At 35.6% G+C, this 20,272-nt stretch overlaps 1 protein-coding gene across 2 annotated transcripts in view; it reads right to left on the bottom strand.

Moving 5' to 3' along the window:
- Positions 1-20,272, bottom strand: part of GRID2 (glutamate ionotropic receptor delta type subunit 2) — a 1,632,436-nt gene that overhangs the window by 385,616 nt on the left and 1,226,548 nt on the right. For both annotated transcript variants that reach the window (XM_086406553.1, XM_086406551.1), the window contains exon 10: positions 13,068-13,265. In XM_086406553.1, the coding sequence (XP_086262679.1) occupies positions 13,068-13,265 (198 nt within the window). The remainder of the gene's footprint in view (positions 1-13,067; positions 13,266-20,272) is intronic.

The following is a 20,272-nucleotide window of genomic DNA, read 5'->3' as shown; positions in this document are numbered from 1 at the left end:
ATTTAAAACTTAAAATCTTAGTTATTACCCAATTTAAAGTCTCTATGAGAACTTTTCTTCTCTTTACACATTTTATTCTGGCTCATTTTGCAAAGCTACCTTTTCTTTCCTTTTTTAATATTTATTTATTTGGCTACATCAGGTTTCAGTTGAGTTGTGCAGGATCTTTGTTTGTCATGGAGGATCTTTTGTAGTGGTTCACAAATTCTCTACTTGTGGCACATAGGCTTAGTTGCCCCGTGGCATTTGGGATCTTAATTCCCAGACCAAGGATCAAACCCACATCCCCACATTGCAAGGTGGATTCTTAGCCTCTGGACCACACAGGAAGGTCCCCAAAGCTACCTTTTCATTTCACAAGGTTCATAAGCATTGTCACGGGGTAGGTTTGTATGGAGGGAGAAGTTCTTTGGTGAGTGAAGTTTCATTGGTGGATGCTGATATTTTCAAGGCTCGTTTGTAGTCATGGGAAGACAGAATGGAAATACATATGGATTTGTGTGTGTGTGCATGAACCATGGGACATATGTAATGATCTTCAGGCACCCAACAGAGAACCTTCTTCATCCACAAACATAGTTCCCCACCCACTGCATTCTCCTGATCCAGGGGGTGGCTTCTTCAGCTTTTGCCCTTTGTCCTAGCTAACAACCTCTGTCTTCTCCATATTGAAGGAGCCATCTCAACCCTGACTTGGTAAAGAATGGAGATGAGAGTGGCATTAACCATTGTGCTCCCCACAACTTGTACTGTGACATAGACAAACCCAACTATGGGCTTATCTTTATGCCTGAAGCCTTCCTGATGGCTCCACAACTCTGTTCTTCAGTATGGATGGGAAAGGGGGCAACTCACCACATTCTCAGGTTCTCTAAACTCTCCTCCTGAGTGAGCTCTCTCTTTCCTTCAGTGTTTTTTTTTTTTTTGTAGCAAAAGCAATAATAACTGTCTTCCTTTATCCAAGCTCAAGTACAATCACTTAGGACCTTAAATAGCCATTTTGTGCACCATCTTCATGTTAATTCAATACTCCCAATTTAGTTTTTATAATGGAGGTGAGAAAAAGGCCTATACTTCTTAAACTTCTTTGCCCTAGGCATCATTCATATGGGTTCCAGATACATTTACTTATCTTTCCTAGACAATTCCATTTGGATCTTCTTCAGCCATCCTAAAATCAAAATGTCTACAGTCAAGCTCTGTATCTCTGCTGCCCTTTTCCAATCTGGTCTCCTTCTGTATTCCCTATTTCTGTCATTGAGTGTCCGTCTGCTCATGTTCCTCTGCTAAATTTTTCATGAAGTCTCAACACCTCCTTTCTCTTCTCCTTGAATTTATCAAGTTCAAGTCAGTTTTTCTTGGAATAATGATTGCTTTCTCAAAATCACTTTTGGGACCCATTGCTATTGTTTTAGTTTAGACATCTTTAATTCCTCTCTAGATTGTTGAAAAAGACTTTTGCCTTTTCCCTTCTTCACTTGAATGCATCCTTGGCCTTAGCCTGAGCTATCTTTCTTAAACATAAATTAAATCCTACTTTTCTCTTATGTAAAAGCCTTTCATAATTTTCACTGGCTAAATGATACAGTCCAAACTCTTTAGCATGGCAAGCACACTTTTATAATTAACCCTATTGTTGCCCTCAAACTCCTACTCATCTTCAAAACCTAGCTCGATTTTCTTTTCTTATGCATAGCTTTTCAACTCCCTAGAGAGGCTGCCACTGTACCCCTGGGTTACCATGGCACCCTATATGCATTACCCTATGGCACTGATTGCACTGTGTTTTAATGATTTATTTACACATTTGTCTTCTGTGTACACTGTGAGGTCTTTGAAAGCAGGAACAATGTCTTCCATTCCTTTGCGTCCGTGATGCTAGGCAAAGTGCCCAGAACATAGCATGCATTCAAAAACATGAGGGGAATGAAATGATGAATATAGGGCATTCTGCTTGGCATACAAAATAAATATAACCTCAGCTCTCTGGTCTCCAATATAGGGACTATGGAAAGAAAAGGAAAAGATCAGTCAATCTCTCTCTATATATATTAATATATATATTTTTCCAAAGGGTCATTTGAAAAGAAGTGAAAAACGTATACTGAGAAGACTGAGTTATCAAAAATGGGAATGGTTTGAAATCCTTATGATCAAAGCATGAGTTTAGCTGGGGTTGAAATTATAGGAAGATGAAGTGGGTGAGGACAGCCAAAGCAGATGGAAGCTGAATGCGACCTACATGGAGTGTGATAAAATGTAGGAAAATGAGACATAGTCTGCAGAAAATAACGTATACCTTTCTAAGGAGCTTTAATTTTTCTTAAGAAAAGAAGGAAAATATGAAGCCAGGTTTTTGAGAAAAAAGTGAGATTTTTCTGAGACGTTTAGAGATGCAAATGTTTTCAGTCACTCCCCAAATCCTTTTCTATGTAATCTTATTTTTGATCTTCAACTATATCCAACCAAACTCCATCTGAACCTTCTTTGAATTTGCACATCTAAAAAAAAAAAAAAAAACACACACAACTTGTGCTGAGTTGTTTCTGAGTATGATCTTCCTCACTGTCTGTGACTTGGTTTATTAAAATGCTTTTAAAACAAACTTAGACTAGAATGCCTGGGTTTGAGTCATGAATTCTCCACAACTTGGCTAAGTGATCATGGGCAAGTCACTTCCCCTCTCTGTTTCATCATCCACACTACTATAATAGGAGTACCTACCTCAAAAGGTTGCTGTGAGTACGGAATGCTAATTCATGCAAAGTTTGTTCAATTGATTTGGCAATAGTAAGCTCTACATAAGTGCTAATAATTATTCTTTGGTCAATTTTAAACTATGTTCTTTTTTTTTTTTTTCCATTCTCTATGGCACCTGTCTTGTCACATCAAGTATATCAGTGACTGAAATATGTGGCTCTAATTCCAATAATATTCTATTTTTTATGACAAAACACAGCATATAAAAGAGTTCCAAGTTACATAACACAGAGTTTTAGCTCTTTCCTTATAAACATACTAAAAATTCATATTTAATCTATTACCTTTTTTTTTTATTAATTGCCTACTCTACTACATTAGACTTCCTTTTGGATTTCTATCATCTATCAGTTTCTTCTTTTCAAATTCTACTTCATATCTTTTATAGCTTTACTTATGGGGATCTAAGTATTTTCTTATGGATTTTACACTTTTAGTGTAGCAGTGAAGCAGTGAGGATAACAATGCATCATACTTTTGCAAATATTTTCCAGCCTATCATTTGTAATTTAATTTAGTTATTATTGGTTTTGACTTATTGATAATTTAAATTTTTGTATATGTGTAACTATTGATAGTTTCCATGTCACTTATTCCATTATTTTTATGTTTCTGAAAGATACCTTTTTTCTTTCTGGTATCCATCTTTTCCATGCTCTGATAACAACCTGGCTGCTTTCTTGGGGAATCAGCATTTTCCCTTGCTTCATCTGAGTACTGTCCAAAAGAGCACTGCTTCCTCCCAGCCATCTCAGTGCTAGAATTGTGTGTAAAACTGATATTTTGATGGTGAAAAAGACTCTATGTTCATACTGGGATGGAAAGGAAGATGAAGTCTAAGTCTGGACCTGCTGAAATCACTTTGCTGCTTGAGAAGGAGAGCACGCCTGAGGACTGGGACACACGATGGAAAGCAGAACTGAGATGTAGAGACAGCGCTTTCACGGCCTGAGGACATGAACCTGGATCTCATCCCTGCATGGCTGTGAAATATTAAATTATCTTTTCACTTCAACTGGATTGCCATTTGCAACCAACAACATCTAATTAATCTAGCTGAGAAAAAACCAGAAAGGTTATTTTTAAGATAAAGAATCCCTGAATCAGTTTATAAGCAGTTGGGAAGAAAAGATGTGATGGAAACTAAAGACATAAAAGGAAAGTAAAGAAAGATGGAGAGGCAATTTAAATTTCACTCTATGCTGATTAGCCTCAGATGTATCTGATCACCCCAGAGTCCTACAGACAGACGCACGTATCAAATACTTATTTCATTTTCTGTTTGGATAACTCCAAGGGCATATCCACAGTGGTTAAGGGGTTGGGCTCTGAAGTCAAATATCTTAAGCTCTTGTCCTGGTGCTACGTGACCTCGGACAAGGTGCTTAGAATCTTATCTGTGTAATAGGAACAAAAGTTCTATTTCATAGAATTGTTAGGAGGATTTAAGGAGTCAGTACTCATAAAGCTTTGGGATCATCTGGCTATTTTACAGTGTTAGTTACTATTACTCTTTCCAAAATGTTACTCTTGATCCCACACTCCCCACCCTCCGCCAAGTATTTCCTTCCTTAGTTTTCCCTATGCCAGTAAATGGTCCAGTCTCAATTCAATTGTACTGAGTGGTTGTGACCAAATATAACAAGCTGTATAGTCAATGGACAACAAGCTTAAAGTGATAGGAACAAAAGCCCAAAGTTTAACCTGGCAATAAAGATAGAAACTTCTTTTAAATAAGGCCAAACTTAGCAGGCTTTGGGAGGTTGGTTGACTTTATTAATGAACCATGAGATGTCATTGAACAATTTCACAGAAGTGTTATTATCTAATGTATGTCTTAAAATGTCCCTTGACTGCTATTCATTCTTTTTTGTCACATCTTTCTAGATACTAACTTTCAGCAGTAAAGCAAATGCACAAAACAGTTGCCCTGAATAAGGTTTTACATTTTAGTAGTGGAAGATAGATGAACAAGAAGATATAGTAAGATGGTGGTATGTGTTAGAACAAGAACACAAGATAAGGGAGTAGATGGTAGTTTACAGGGTGGCTACGGAAGGTCTCTCTAGTAACTTTTTAGCAGAGACTGGGAAAATGAGGTGGAGAGAAAGATACCCGGGGAAGAGTAATCTAGGAAGACAGGACAGAAGTACAAAAAGTCAAGTTCAGCAAGTGTGAGGAAGAGTGAGGAAGTCTGTGGGCCTGGAGTATGGTGAGGGAGGAAGAGATGGGATTTCAAAGAAAGTTCGCTGGGCAGAGTATGCAGATAATTTTAAGGACAGTTTTTACTCTTGGGATTAAAAGGCTATCAAATGGCTTTCAGCAGAGGAGTGACTAGATCACTCTGGCTGCTGTGTTCAAAATATACTGAGGGCAGTTAAGAGTGGAAAGAGGTGGGAAAACGGGAAGAAATGAAGCCTTTTACTGCTGCTGTAGCTAAAAAGATAAGAAATAAAGCTTTTGAGTAAGAAGATATCATTGACTTTGCTCTTTCTCTTTGCTCTTTCCTATATAGTCTATCAGCAAATTCTACCAGTCCACATTCAAAACATATGTTGAACTTACAATATATATATATATATATATTTTTTTTTTTTTAACCATGAAACCTGATGAAGATTTTACCCATCTATCAGAGTCAGCAGATAAGATGAAACCTGTTTGTTTTCCCTGCAAAGAATTCCTGAATTCATTTGCTAATATTCACAATAGCTTTATCTTGCCGATGGGGAGACTGCAATTCAAAGAGGTTAAAAACTCTCTGAGGCTTACAAGGCTGGTAACTGTGTTCCCAGTGTTCACAACTAATGTCTGTTCCAATCCAATTCCAAAGTCTGTGTTGCCACTAAGGATTAGAGAAGAGGTAGAAGGATGTTGAGGTTAAAGAGCAAGAAAACAAGGACTCACACTAGGTTCACATAGTCTTTGAGTAAACCATGAGCTTTAACAACTAGAAATGAGAAGTGTCAATAATGAAAAGTAGGACTAGGAGGAGAGACTTGAAAAGTATGGAAAATGTTTGAAACAGCCACTGTGGAGACTGAAATAAAAAAAAAAATCAATATGTAATAAATTAAAGGACAATGGAGAATCAGTGAAGGCTCTGTTGATGACATTAGCTAGTATGACACTGAAGTGAATTCAGTCCGCCAAGTTCATGGCCTTTGATAGCAGTAGCCACATGCAGGGTAGAGAGATTGGGATGAACACAGGAGGAGTACAGAAAAAGATGGAGAGCTGTGGATGACTTGAGCAGAAATATATGCTTATTTTGAGTTTCAACAGAGTGAGAATTCACTTCTATCACTTTCATGATATACTAGAGGCCAAGAAATTTTGCCCATTTTTTTAGACATGCGGGGACCTGATTTCTGTTCTTCATTAGTGAGATTAATGCTACTTTCCTTTTGTTTTGCCAGTTACATGTGTGCTTCTGAGGGGGACTTGTCTTATCATCTCTACCAGACAGACTTCACAATATTTTCTTCTCATGCAACTTTCTAACAAATTTCAGTATCAACATAGATGCCCCTTACAATAATCATTTTTTTAAAAATATTATTTTTGCAGAAAAATTGAGCATAAAATACAAAAAGTTCCTATATATCTTTCTCTGGTCTGCCACTCCTCCATTCCCCAATACAATTTTTCTTAACATCTTTCATCAGTATGGTACATTTGTAGCAATTGACGAACCTACTGATACATTATTATTAACTAAAATCTACAGTTTATATCAGGGTTTGCTCTTTTATGGGCTGTGATAAATGCATGGTGTCATGCACGCACCATTACAGTACCATATAGAATCGTTTCACGGCCTAAAGATACCCTGTGCTTCACCCATTTGTCTCTCCCTATCTTGCCCAGTTGGGGGCCATTTTAAACTCCAACTCCTTTTGTCTCCTATAATATTTCTACTGTGACCCACAAAGTCAGCTTCTGTTAATACATTCCATCCCTAGAACTTCTATATTTCAGTCTCTGGTAACCTCTTTCCATTCTACTACTTCTTTTAATGTCTTCACTTAGACTTTACGTGTTTTTCAACCTCATATTCATATTCTGATTCCTTTTCCCAAAATTTTATCCAGTTCCATCACCAAAGTCATGACCATACATCCTTGAAGATTTTAAATTTTCTTTTATCTCACTAAATTTCCTTGCCGAGTTCATCCAGTATATCTCAACCTTGATTATGCACGTTTTCATCTTCACTGCTTGGGCAGCATCGTTTTGGCAATTCCAGCCCTGGTTGAGGGGTACCTCTTTGGGAGACACATAATCGACTGGAGCATTACCAGCTCCTGATACTTGCATGTTACATCTTCTCTTTTGTGTTTTCATTCCTTCCCATGACTTTGTGATCAATCCCTGTGATTAAATCTCTCCTCTTTGAAATTCCAAGAGTGGTTTTTATTTTCCTGACTTATATGAGTTGTGTTGTAAATGCTGATAATGTAAAATAAAGTTGTCAAGATCATTCTTTAAAATGTACCCATTAGAATCTAAATATTATAGCGATTTGAACCCCACTTTTCTCAAACAGATGGGGATATTTATATCATGTCATCTTTGAGCTATGTTTATATTCCACATGACCTTCACAACATTTTTATCCAAATATAAAAAAAAGGCATGCTTGAAAGTCTTTTTTTGCTTACCAAATTATACCTTTGTACAAAAAGTATATATTCAAATTCAGTCTCTGTTGAACAACCTGTGACCATAATGTTTCAGGTGTAAAATATTTCTTCTGGATTGAGTCATCATTACCTTAGTACACAATATATTGATTCATTAGAGTTTAAAAATGCTACGCAAAAAAAAAAAAAAAAACTAAAAACTACAATACACAGCTGTCTAACTCATAGTCCTCCTTCATTGTTTTCTTAATTTTTTGTACTTCCATCCTAAACTTGATATACTTGCTATTTTCTATAGTATCAAGGTCTCTGTGTTCTTCTCATTTTTGTTCTTTTACATCAGAGAAAATAATTTATCAGCCACATTAACTCACTCATAACAATTTCTCCTATACTGAACAGAACATATCTCTAATTTATCTATTTCACATTGAAACATCTTTTGGCCAGATCTGTGTTCTCATAAATTTTAAGAGCGTATTAATTGCAGAAAGTTATAAAAGTAGTGACGCAGATAAGGAATGGAGGAGATTTTGCTACACTGTCAGTTTTTAAATCAATTCTATATGTTCAGTTCAGTTCAGTCGCTCAGTCGTGTCTGACTCTTTGTGACCCCATGAACCGCAGCATGCCAGGCCTCCCTGTTCGTCACCAACTCCCGGAGTTCACACAAACCCATGTCCATTGAGTCGGTGATGCCATTCAGCCATCTCATACTCTGTCGTCCCCTTCTCCTCCTGCCCTCAATCCCTCCCAGCATCAGGATCTTTTCCAATGAGTCAACTCTTTGTATGAGGTGGCCAAAGTATTGGAGTTTCAGCTTCAACATCAGTCCTTCCAATGAACACCCAGGACTGATCTCCTTTAGGATGGACTGGTTGGATCTCCTTGCAGTCCAAGGAACTTTCAAGAGTCTTCTCCAACATCACAATTCAAAAGCATCAATTCTTCGGCACTCAGCTTTCTTTATAGTTCAATCCCTTGGTCTCTCTGGTGGTATTTTCCAGTTTAAGAATTATGTACATACATGATTCTTGACATCCAGTTATAGTGGAAAATCCCTTTAATATGAGGTCATCCCAACCTGATGTCTCAGTGCCAGCCTTGGAAATCACTGTTGAACAATCATATGAACTCAGAAATTTCCCATGTTCCCTCTCTGGATCATTTTAAATGTATTTTTCCATAACCATCATGACAAAGACTCTAGAAAACATTCTTTTAATTGTGGTTTCCCCTTAGGAAGGCAGACAACCTTATTAATTTCATACGTCTTATGTCATGTATAGAGGTATTCAATGGCAGTATTTACTGTTACTTAAAGCATACTTAGATCCATGAAAAATGTCTACACTAGTAAAAATATATATAGCAATAATAAGCTCATTTTTCTGGAGCTCGGTCATACATTACTATGCCAATTCAATAGTGATATTTTCCTCTACCGGGGTAAATAAACCTGATAAAATTTTAATATGATGTGTGTATAAGCCAGATAAAATTTTAATATGATGAGTCTTGAATAATCTAAATTACTTTATGATATTTTGACTGCATGACTATTTGTATATTTGAATTGACATTTTTGAGGTGCTTAAAATTAGAGCATACTTCTCTATTGGTAACAGAAGACAGTTAAAGAGAATGCTGTGAACCCTCAGTATAACATTACCACAGTCATCCTGTGATGCTGGCTGTCCTCTGCTCATGAAAATATTCTCTTCCTCTACCACCCTCTCGTAGTTTTCTTCCCATCTCGACACCTGTTTCAGCAAACTCTTACGTAGGCGTCTCCTCTTTCACTTGCTTGATAAGTACTTCTTAAAGCCTAGTCAGAATGGCTAAATATCTTTTTGAAGAAAGTAAAAATCTAATTGTAGTAAATAGTGTTCATTGCTCAGCTGTGTCTGACTCTTTGCGACCCCATGGACTGTAGCCCACCAGGCTCCCCTGTCCATGGGATTCTCCAGGCAAGAATACTGGAGTGGGTTGCCATTTCCTCCTCCAGGGGATCTTCCTGACCCAGGGATTGAACCCAGGTCTCCGGCATTGCAGGCAGTTTCTTTACCCTCTGAGCCACCTGGGAGGCCCAAGCTTGGCGGGGGGAAGGGTCTAAGTAAAAGTACACAGTAACAGCATGGATCACAAGTCCCTTGAAAGTCTGTGATCTGACAGATTAGGTTAGTAGTTCTAATTGCAGTAAGTAAATACATTTATAGTTTTTCCAGCTAAAAAATCACACATTTGTCAGTCAGCTTTTTTAAACCTGAATTTTTGCTTTGTGAAAGGACCCTGCTGATCTCTACATTATCATATAATAATATGCTCTTACATGCAAATAAAAACAAATTATTATGAAGAACATCTGATGCGAAGAACTGACTCATTGGAAAAGACCCTGATGCTGGGAAAGATGGAAAGCAGGAGGAGAAGGGGACAACAGAGAATGAGATGGTTGGATGGCATCACTAACTCAATGGGCATGAGTTTGAGCAAACTCTGGGAGCTAGTGATGGACAGGGAAGCCTGGCATGCTGCAGTCCATGGGGTCGCAGAGAGTTGGACATGACTGAGCGACTGAATTGATGAAGAACATCATACTATTGCTGTGTGTGATTCTTATGTAATCAAGTCTTAAAATGATTTTAAAAGGTTATAGTTGGATGAGATATTCCCACTAAAATACTTGTACTCCTCACTTCATAGGTGAGGAGGTAAGTCTCAAAAATTTAACTAACTGGAGCAAGCACACAACAAAATTAAAAACAGCAGCAACATCAGACTAATTTTAATGCTTATTACTTTTAACTAGCATTTATTAATAGTAAGTGAAGTTTACTATTACTTGTCCACTAAGATAACTCTTACAGATTTTTATCTACTATATCTACAGAAAAAACTTGTATAATGTTTCTTCCTTTTCCTTATATTTATTTTAATATAATTGTTTATTTGGGTTCAGTTCAGGCAGGACTTCTCAGAAATACAAAGATAGGATGCTTGTTTTGTGTTTATAGTAAGGAACATAAGGTAAAGAGTCATAGATTTAATAAGAGGGTGAGGAGTGATGATTCCTGTTTTCCTATTAAAATACTTATATTAACCTTTTGCAAATAAAATTGCATATGTAAAGCATTTATTAAATAAACTGATACTATTTTTCAAGATTTAAAGAATATGAAAAACAGCTTTATTATTTTTCCTATCACTGTCTTCAACATCTCTTATTTTTTTCTCTTCTGCATCCCTTGGAAACAACTTAGATCCTTTCGTTTTCAGAATACTTTTATAAATAACTCCAATTCTGGTAATAAGGGAATATTTTTTAATTGGGTTAACCCAACAAAGAATAATGATACATTTTTAAAAACCCACAAATTGAATAGATTGTGTAACAGTCAAAAACAGGCATAAACTGTAGGCTCTTCAACCCTTTAAAGACAGTAACTGCTTTGGGTGAGTTCCTTTTTTCTATAGCTCATTCACTGAGAACACACCTCAGTTAGGCAATAGAATGTAGCTAGAGCTCAAGCAGAAAGTCAGAACCTTATTAGCTTGATGTGTTAGAGGGTGGTGTTTGAGATATCCAGGCTGTCCAGAAATCAAAAGGGACTCACATAAAGGAGGGAGCCACAGAGAAAGAAGCCCCATAATCTATGTATAAGCTTCCCTCAAATCATTGGTTGACTCCTAACCAACACAAGCATAAGAATAATTCTAGCTATCTAGAATAAAAAAGTTACTGAATGAACTTAATGGAAATTGGAGATGGCAAAGAAAGAATCAATAACCTGAAAGTACATCAAGATATATTAACTCATCTAAAGTTCAGAGAGTAAAATATCATAATAAAATAAATAAGACCTCAGGGATGACCACCCCTACACTATAAAAAAGGAGCAAATTACAAATGATGGCTAACTTCTGATTAGAAACAACATTTGGCAAAAGACAATAGAATGAAATATTTAAAGTCATGAACATTTAAAAAAATATGTATGGTAATGAATGTTAACTAGACTTATTGTGGTAATCATTTTGCAATATATCCATATATCAAATTACTATGTCATAAACTTGGAAGTATTTATATTATGTTGTAAACATTGATACATAACTACATCATGTATGTATGTTAACCAGGTTATGTATCAATGTTATTGTGAAATAATAATGAAAACATTTATTATTGTATGAAATATTATTGAATGATAATTTTACTTATTGTTTTTGAAATAAAAAGTTACTCTTGCTTTAAAATCACCAGCCTTGATTTTAGGAATAATAATATTTTACCTACAATATTCTTCTCAGACAATAAAAAGTATAAAGAAAAAGATACTTTGATTATAAGTGACTGTGTTCTGAGACTCAGTGCTCTTGTCAAACGTAAATCAAAATTAGCAGTGCCACTATTTGAAATATTTGAAAACACTAAGACAAACAGTACCTACCAAAAATAACCCTATCAACTCAGAATTTGTTATATGCTAAAAATATTATTCAAAAATGAGGGTAAACAAAGAAATTTTAAGGTAAGCTAATGTGAAGAGTATATGCCAGGACTGGACTTTAAGACATTCTAAAGGGAATTTCTTCAGGTTGAAGTAAGTGATACCAGTTAGAAGCTCAGATGTATAGAACGGAATAAAATGTCCCAGAAATAGTAGAAAAATAGTTAAAACATTAGACACTGTCTCCCTTCCCTTTATACCTTTGAAAGTCAATTGATTAAATAAAAAAGTATAAAGTTTTACTTTGGAGTTCATCAAATATAAATATATAACCACAATAACACAAAGGCTATGGTGAATATAAATGTAATTATATTGCTATACATTTATTACTTTTTAAATGAGAAATGATATGATTTTAATCTACATAAAGTGTGATAAGTTAAGAATGCACATTACTGTCCTAGACTAACCACAGGCAAACAAACAAACAAAAACCAAATAAATACAAATAAGAAGCTAACAGGGAAATAAAATCAAGCACACAAAAAATCAGCTAACCCAGAGGAAGGCCAGAAATGAAGGAACAGAGGGAAAAATGAGATACACAGAAATCAAATAGTAATTTATAGACCTAAATATGACTATTCAACTCATTAGGAAAGCATAATATTTACAAATGTGGTGCACTTAATAATAAAGCTTCCAAAAAGGAAGGAAAAACTGACAGGAACAGGGATATAGTAATGGGGAAATTTAAAACACTTCTCTGAGAATTGCAAGAACAAGGAGAAAAATATAAGTAACAGTAGCTTTACCTTATTTAGATCCAAAAATGAAATGATCAGTTCCTAAGTGGTCAGAATCTTATTTATTTCTTGAACTTGTGTTTTAAAAGAACACATTGACATAAATTGTGTTTGGAAAAGGCACTGTGACTTCATCATGTACCAAACAGTGATAATATGTTTGAAGTATAACTTTGGTAAAGGTAAATCCTTGCTCTAAATATTTTTTAGGACATATTTTGAAATTTAGGTTTGTATTGTCATCAATTTTTCTTTCCACAAAGTTCATGAAATAGTATAGGCTGAGACTTGCATTCACCACCACCACCCAAGGCCTTGCCTTACACTTATTTTAAATGAAATTAACTTCCAAGGGTTATAGTCAACTTTAGATGTGTGATAAACAAACAAACGCTTACCTTAAACACTAGTTCTCCTACCAAGCCATTCCATGTTCCATCTTCCTGTGGGCTTCCATACTTGTGATCCGGTGCAACATAAATTTCATAGTTAAAACCCAGGTAGTTGGATAAGGCATCCAGAACATCGATGGAGAAGCCTTGGTATTTTTTCGGCTTACCCAGGACATTTTCAGACACCATTACAAAAGGTTCTTCCTACATGAAATTAAAAGAAATCGTTGGTGTCAATCTATACTGCTCCTTTAAAGCAAAGATTAATTCTTCAAAGAATGCAGCTTACAGTTTAAAATTGATTTTGTACTGTGAAAGAATAACTTTGAAATAAAACTTATGTGTTATTAATGCATCATTTTACCAAACTGTTTAATCACCCAGTTTCTTGTCATCTCTCATTTAATTATTATCATATCAAAAAATTAGATGCAAGTGATTACAAAACTTCAGGAACCATAAATTCATTTCTCTTGCCACTTCAGGATAAACCTAAGATTCATCAAAAATATAATCATATTTAGGAAACCATGAATTTATTGTTTCTGTCCCTGGGTAGTTATTTTCTATTTGTCAAAATACATAAAAATATTTTAAGAGATATAAGAGACACAAATTGTTTTGAAAAGATACAAAAATTCTAAGAACTTACAATTTAGCTAAAATTTATAATATCACATTTACTGGGAGTTATTTGCTAAGTAATTTTGAAACTTGGATATAAACACACATTTCATTGCAAAAGTAGTTTCTCCACTACTGTTATGAGAAATTCACTTACCTTTTTGGTAATCTGTGTAATTTAGTAAATTTAGCAAATTGGTTTCCATTTCAACCTCTTTCATCTTTTTGCATTGTTGTGCTGTTACAGTTAACAAATGGTCCCCTTTCACTTTTTAGAGCACCTAGTGTTATAAGCACTAAATTGGTCTGACATGCTGGCAGACTACAGAAAATTAGATAATGTATTTCTTAATTTCCTAAACTTGTTCAGAAAACTTTCAGCAACAGTAATATTTACAGATAACCATCCACAGTGTATATATCTACCTAGTCCTGTGGGCAGGTTATCATCTATCCTCCGTCTAAGCCAGAATACCTAAGGATTGTAATATTAAGGACTTACAAAATAGCCTTTATTGAGTTATAAAATAATATTTGGCTTTTGGCTCTTACTCAAAGACACTAAGTCAGTGCCTTATAAAATCAGCTGCATCTATGATAGGAATATTGTTCACCATAACATTCTGCTGCTGCTGCTGCTAAGTCGCTTCAGTCATATCTGACTCTGTGCAACCCCATAGATGGCAGTCCACCAGGCTCCCCATTCCCTGGGATTCTCCAGGCAAGAACACTGGAGTGGGTTGCCATTTCCTTCTCCAGTGCATGAAAGTGAAAAGTGAAAGTGAAGTCGCTCAGTCATGTCTGACTCTTAGCGACCCCATGGACTGCAGCCTACCAGGCTCCTCCGTCCATGGGATTTTCCAGGCAAGAGTGCTGGAGTGGGGTGACATTGCCTTCTCCGACCATAACATTCAGTTCTCCATAAACATTACCATGAGATAAGTTTTTATATTGTCCAGAGACAATAGAGCTTAATTTTGCTTCAGTAATGCCTTTTTTAAAATAATGAAAATAAAGTAAATAATTATTTAGATATCCTATTTCACTTTAGATACCCAGGAGACCATGATGCTCATCTATAACTATGTTGACATTGTGGTATTTGTAATTTTCAAAAAATCTTGATTTTCCAAATTGCTGATACTTTTTTATTTAAAAAATGGTCTTGTTTAACTGTTTATAACTTATCTTAGCGCAAAATAAATCAGTAAATGAACAGTTAGATGAAGGAGATGACTGCTATTTGTTCCCCAGTAGTGGGAACAATTAATTGCTCTTCATTAATTATACATATCTATTTTCAAATCAGCAGTTGAGAATATAGACAATCCACAATCTCCCTTTAGGCAAAGTGAGACCATGTGACCAGTTCTAAGAAGTGTGATGTAACCAGGGTGCTTTGTGCAACTGTTTTTGTGTCCTTTCTACTTCTTCTAGCTGGCATGAACACATAATAGCTGGAAGTTCTGGTAACTATCTTAGCTCACACATAATAGAGAAATAATACAGAAGTGTATGTCCTTGACATTTGAAACGCTATAGAAGGCTCACACTAACTCTCTACTGTTCTAAAACGTAAAAAAAAAAAAAAAAAAAGGAAAGAAAACCTCAATTTCTTATTGTTGTTAAGCTCAAGATATTTTTTTCGGTTTTTACCAGTATTTGATCCTAATGAACAAAGACAGACTGATATATATCAATAGGTTGGAAACTTTGAGAATGAACGAAAATTTTTAACAATTCTGACTTGTTTAATCTAAATGATATCAACTAAATAAAAAGTAAAAATTCAACACATCCTTTAATACTATGCATAAAATACAGAACATTTTCTTGATTCCAAATTAAAACTTCCATCTAATATAGCAGAGTTTATCACTGTTAATTATATAACCTAGTTAATGATGATACATGGCACAATGCATCTGTGACCTGAAGTCACAAAGTTGTTTAGAATAGGTCAAAGAAATTCCAAAATAAAGATCATATTCAGAGAGCATGAAAATAAGATCAGGAAATTCCAGAATTAATTGGGCATTGATTATTTATATTATGCTGTGCATGCTGGCAACAGAGAGCATGTACTTATTTCCTTATACACATCTCATTCATTGCTATATTTTGAACATCTATCCATCGACAAACTAATGGAAAGGTGCTTCATAAAAGATCTTATTGGTCCTCTACTAATAATTTTGACCATATACATTCTTTATTTATTCATGGACTTAAAATCTAACAAATCTCTTAGGTTCAGCAGCAATTTAATCACCGGGAAATGGAAAACCAGTCTTTAGGGTGACATTTGGAAAATTAAGAGGACTAATAATAACGCAAAGCTAACTGCTCTATGTGGCAAAAATAATACCCCAATGTATGCTTTCGTATGAAATAGTGATTCTTTTCAATTCTATTAACATATCTTTAGAACAACTGTTTAATTGCTAAGTTGTGTCATATTTGCTTAGTATGCTGAATTTACCCCTAGAAAATATTTTAATTGCAACATTATAAGTAAATCCCTAGGCAAATGGATCCCTTTCAGAAGTTTGTCGTCAAAGTCTGTTCCTAGCAACATCAGCTACAAATGATTAAAGATACAGAATAAAAATGATTATACTAAGGGTTTTTTAAAGAGAGCTGATGAATTATTGATGAACACGCTTTTTAATTTTACATCCTAAATAAACTTTATTACATTTTATCACTGTCCTCTAGATCAGTGTTCTTAAGCTTTGTTTTTAAGCTCTGTTACACATTTGGATTGTTATGCATAAATCCTACCTCAGACCAGTTGTGTTTTATGAGGACAATCAGCCAATATAGTGGACAAGTAAACATAGCAACAGAAATTCGACTGAAACTCTGGGACTGATAATAGAAAAGATACTTACTCCTTCTCTATGGCAATACTGAGCTTGGTTTAATCACTTTTATCTATGTGCCTGTTTCCAAAATTTATTCACTCATTGACTCATCCATTTAACATGCATTAAGCAGTTATTGCATCAAATTACTACACTCAATATAGTGAGAGATATTGGTAAAAAGTCATGGACACCATCTTCAAAACAATTGTAACCTAGTATTGGAAAAGCTATGTCCTCAAAAAACATAAAGTAAAACTTGAGTATCACATACCATGACTGGCATGAACAGAAGACCAGAGAAATACAAAGGAAATTGTAAAAATAATGGAAATAGGGAGTTCTATAGTGGTCTATGCAGGGGCTAAGGCTGGATCCCTGGTGAGGGAACTAGATTCTGCATGCCACAACTAAAGGTTTAAGATTCTACTTGACCCAACCAAGACTTGGCCTTGCCAAATAGATATTAACAAAAAAGCAAAATCACTATGCTGGGGGTTGTAGGCATGCACTATTTTTAACAGATAAGAAAAATTAGAAACAAAAGTTTCAACTCAAAAGCACACAATAAATTACAGAAGACAAAGGCATTGTCATAGCTCATCTTACTTCAACTTTATCTCTTTGGACCTCAAAATTTTAAATGAGTAGATTAAAATATAAGATACCATAATTTGTTTCATATTTTAAAGCAAGTTAAGTTGGTGTGAGACTGATAGACTCCAGATTCCTGACAGAAAAAAAAAAAAATCTTCTGGGAAGAAAGTATTTTCATTTTAGGTCTTACATTGTCCCTTCAAACAGTTGGTTGAATATTCTGTCCAAAGCAAAAGTTAAAGATACTATGTAAAGTGTTAGTCACTCAGTCATTTCTGACTTCTGTGAGCCCATGGACTGAGGCCTGTCAGGCTCCTCTGTCCATGGAATTCTCCAGGCAAGAATACTGGGGTGGGTTGGCCATTCCCTTCTCCAATTATGTAAAAGGAAATTATATTCCATATATAGAAGCAGCAGAAATAATATATAACAGAAATGGATCTTTTCAAGAAGGTAAATGCTGAAATTTTCAAATGCATATTATAAAAATGTGTTTACTATTTTGAAAGAAATAGGAGAAAACTCTTTTGGCAGGAAATATAAAACTAAAGAAAGTGTCATTGTTAAAATTAAAAAGAACTAAAGAGAAATTTAAGAGTTAGAAAAGACAATGACCAAAAGTAGTAACTAAATGACTGAGTTTATCAGCATAATTGGAAACAGATAAATAGAGACTTAGTGACCTATTACATATTAGAATTAATATCCAGGGTACAAAGGGATAAACAAACAGAAAAACAAAAAAGAAGGGAGGGGTAAGAGATGAGAAGCAGAAAGAAATATGATGATATTAGTATGATAATCCCAAACGATGTTAAGGATATGAAGAAATAGGAGTTATCATGACTTTTGATGATGTTTAAATTGGTGCAACCACTTTGAAAAACATTTTGACATGCGTAGTAGAGACTGAAAATACTTAAATTCAAGTTAATTTTGCCTGATTTTGAGTGCTACATAAAAAATTGCCTAGTATGAAGATATGGACAGCTATGTCCTTTCAGTTTCACTCTGAATATGAACACTATGAATGTTGGGCACCAGAATATATCCCCAAGAATGTTTATAGCAGTATTGTCTACAGTAGCCCAAATCTAGAAATAATCTCAGACCATGAACTCCTTAATGCCAAATTCAGGCTTAATATGAAAGTGTAGGGAAAACCACTAGACCATTCAGGTACGACCTAAATCAAACCCCTTACATTTATACAGTGAGGTTACAAATAGATTCAAGGGACTAGATCGGATAGAATACCTGAGGAACAACGGACGGAGGTTTGTGACATAGTACAGAAAGTAGGGATCAAGACCATTCCCAAGAAAAAGAAATGAAAAAAGGCAAAATGGTTGTCTGAGGAGGCCTTACAAATAGTTGTGAAAAGCAGAGAAGTGAAAGGCAAAGGCGAAAAGGAAAGATATACCCATTTGAATGCAGAGTTCCAAGAATAGCAAGGCGAGATAAGAAAGCTTTCCTCAGTGATCAATGCAAAGAAATAGAGGAAAACAATAGAATGGGAAAGACTAGAGATCCCTTCAAGAAAATTGGAGATACCAAGGGAACATTTCATGCAAAGATGGACACCATAAAGGACAGAAATGGTACGGGCCTAACAGAAACAGCAGATATTAAAAACAGGTGGCAAGAATACACAGAAGAACTGTACAAAAAAAGATCTTCACAACCCAGATAATTACAATAATGTGATCACTCACCTAGAGCCAGACATCCTGGAATGCAAAGTCAAGTGGGCCTTAGGAAGCATTACTACAAAAAAAGCTAGTGGAGGTGATGGAATTCCAGTTGACCTATTGCAAATCCTAAAAGATGATGCTGTGAAAGAAAATGTTGCACTCAATATGCCAGCAAATTTGGAAAACTCAGCAGTGGCCACAAGACTGGAAAAGGTCAGTTTTCATTCCAATCCCAAAGAAAAGTAATGCCAAAGAATGCTCAAACTACCACACAATTGCACTCATATCATGCGCTAGAAAAGTAATGTTCAAAATTCTCCAAGCCAGGCTTCAACAGTATGTGAACCATGAACTTCCAGATGTTCAAGCTGGATTTAGAAGAGGCAGAGGAACCAGAGAACAAATTGCCAACATCTGATGAATTATCGAAAAAGCAAGAAAATTCCAGAAAACATCTACTTCTGCTTTATTGACTATGCCGAAGTCTTTGACTGCGTGGATCACAAAATGTGTTGAAAATTCTTCAAGAGATGGAAATACCAGACCACCTGACCTGCCTCTTGAGAAACCTGTATGCAGGTCAGGAAGCAACAGTTAGAACCGCACATGGAACAACAGACTGGTTCCAAATAGGAAAAGGAGTATGTCAAGGCTGTATATTGTCACCCTGCTTATTTAACTTATACGCAGAGTACATCATGACAAATGCTGGACTGGATGAAGCTCAAGCTGGAATCAAGATTGCTGGGAGAAATATCAGTAATCTCAGATATGCAGATGGCACCACCCTTATGACAGAAAGCGAAGAACTAAAGAGCCTCTTGATGAAAGTGAAAGAGGAGAGTGAAAAAGTTGGCTTAAAGCTCAACATTCAGAAAACTAAGATCATGGCATCTGTCCCATCACTTAATGGCAAAGAGATGGAGAAGCAATGGAAACAGTGACAAAGTTTATTTTTTGGGGCTCCAAAATCACTGCGGATGGTGTCTGCAGCCTTGAAATTAAAAGATGCTTGCTCCTTGGAAGAAAAGTTATGACCAACCTAGACAGCATATTAAAAAGCAAAGACATTACTTTGCTGACAAAGTTCCGTCAGGTCAAAGCTATTGTTTCTCCAGTAGTCATGTATGGATGTGAGAGTTGGACTATTAAGAAAGCTGAGCACTGAAGAATTGACGCTTTTGAACTGTGGTGTTGGAGAAGACTCGAGAGTCCTTTGGACTGCAAGGAGTTCCAACCAGTCCATCCTAAAGAAAATCAGTCCTAAATTTTCATTGGAAGGGCTGATGCTGAAGCTGAAACTCCAATATTTTGGCCACGTGTTGTGAAGAACTGATTCATTGGAAAAGACCCTGATACTGGGAAAGATTGAAGGTGGGAGGAGAAGGGGACAGCAGAGGATGAGATGATTGGGTGGTATCACCAACTC

Source organism: Bos grunniens, chromosome 6 (assembly GCF_055505025.1).
Source record: "Bos grunniens cultivar Pamir isolate PY7600 chromosome 6, Bosgru_T2T1.0, whole genome shotgun sequence".
NCBI classification, from domain to species: domain Eukaryota; kingdom Metazoa; phylum Chordata; class Mammalia; order Artiodactyla; family Bovidae; genus Bos; species Bos grunniens.
This window is presented reverse-complemented; position numbering and strand designations above follow the sequence as displayed.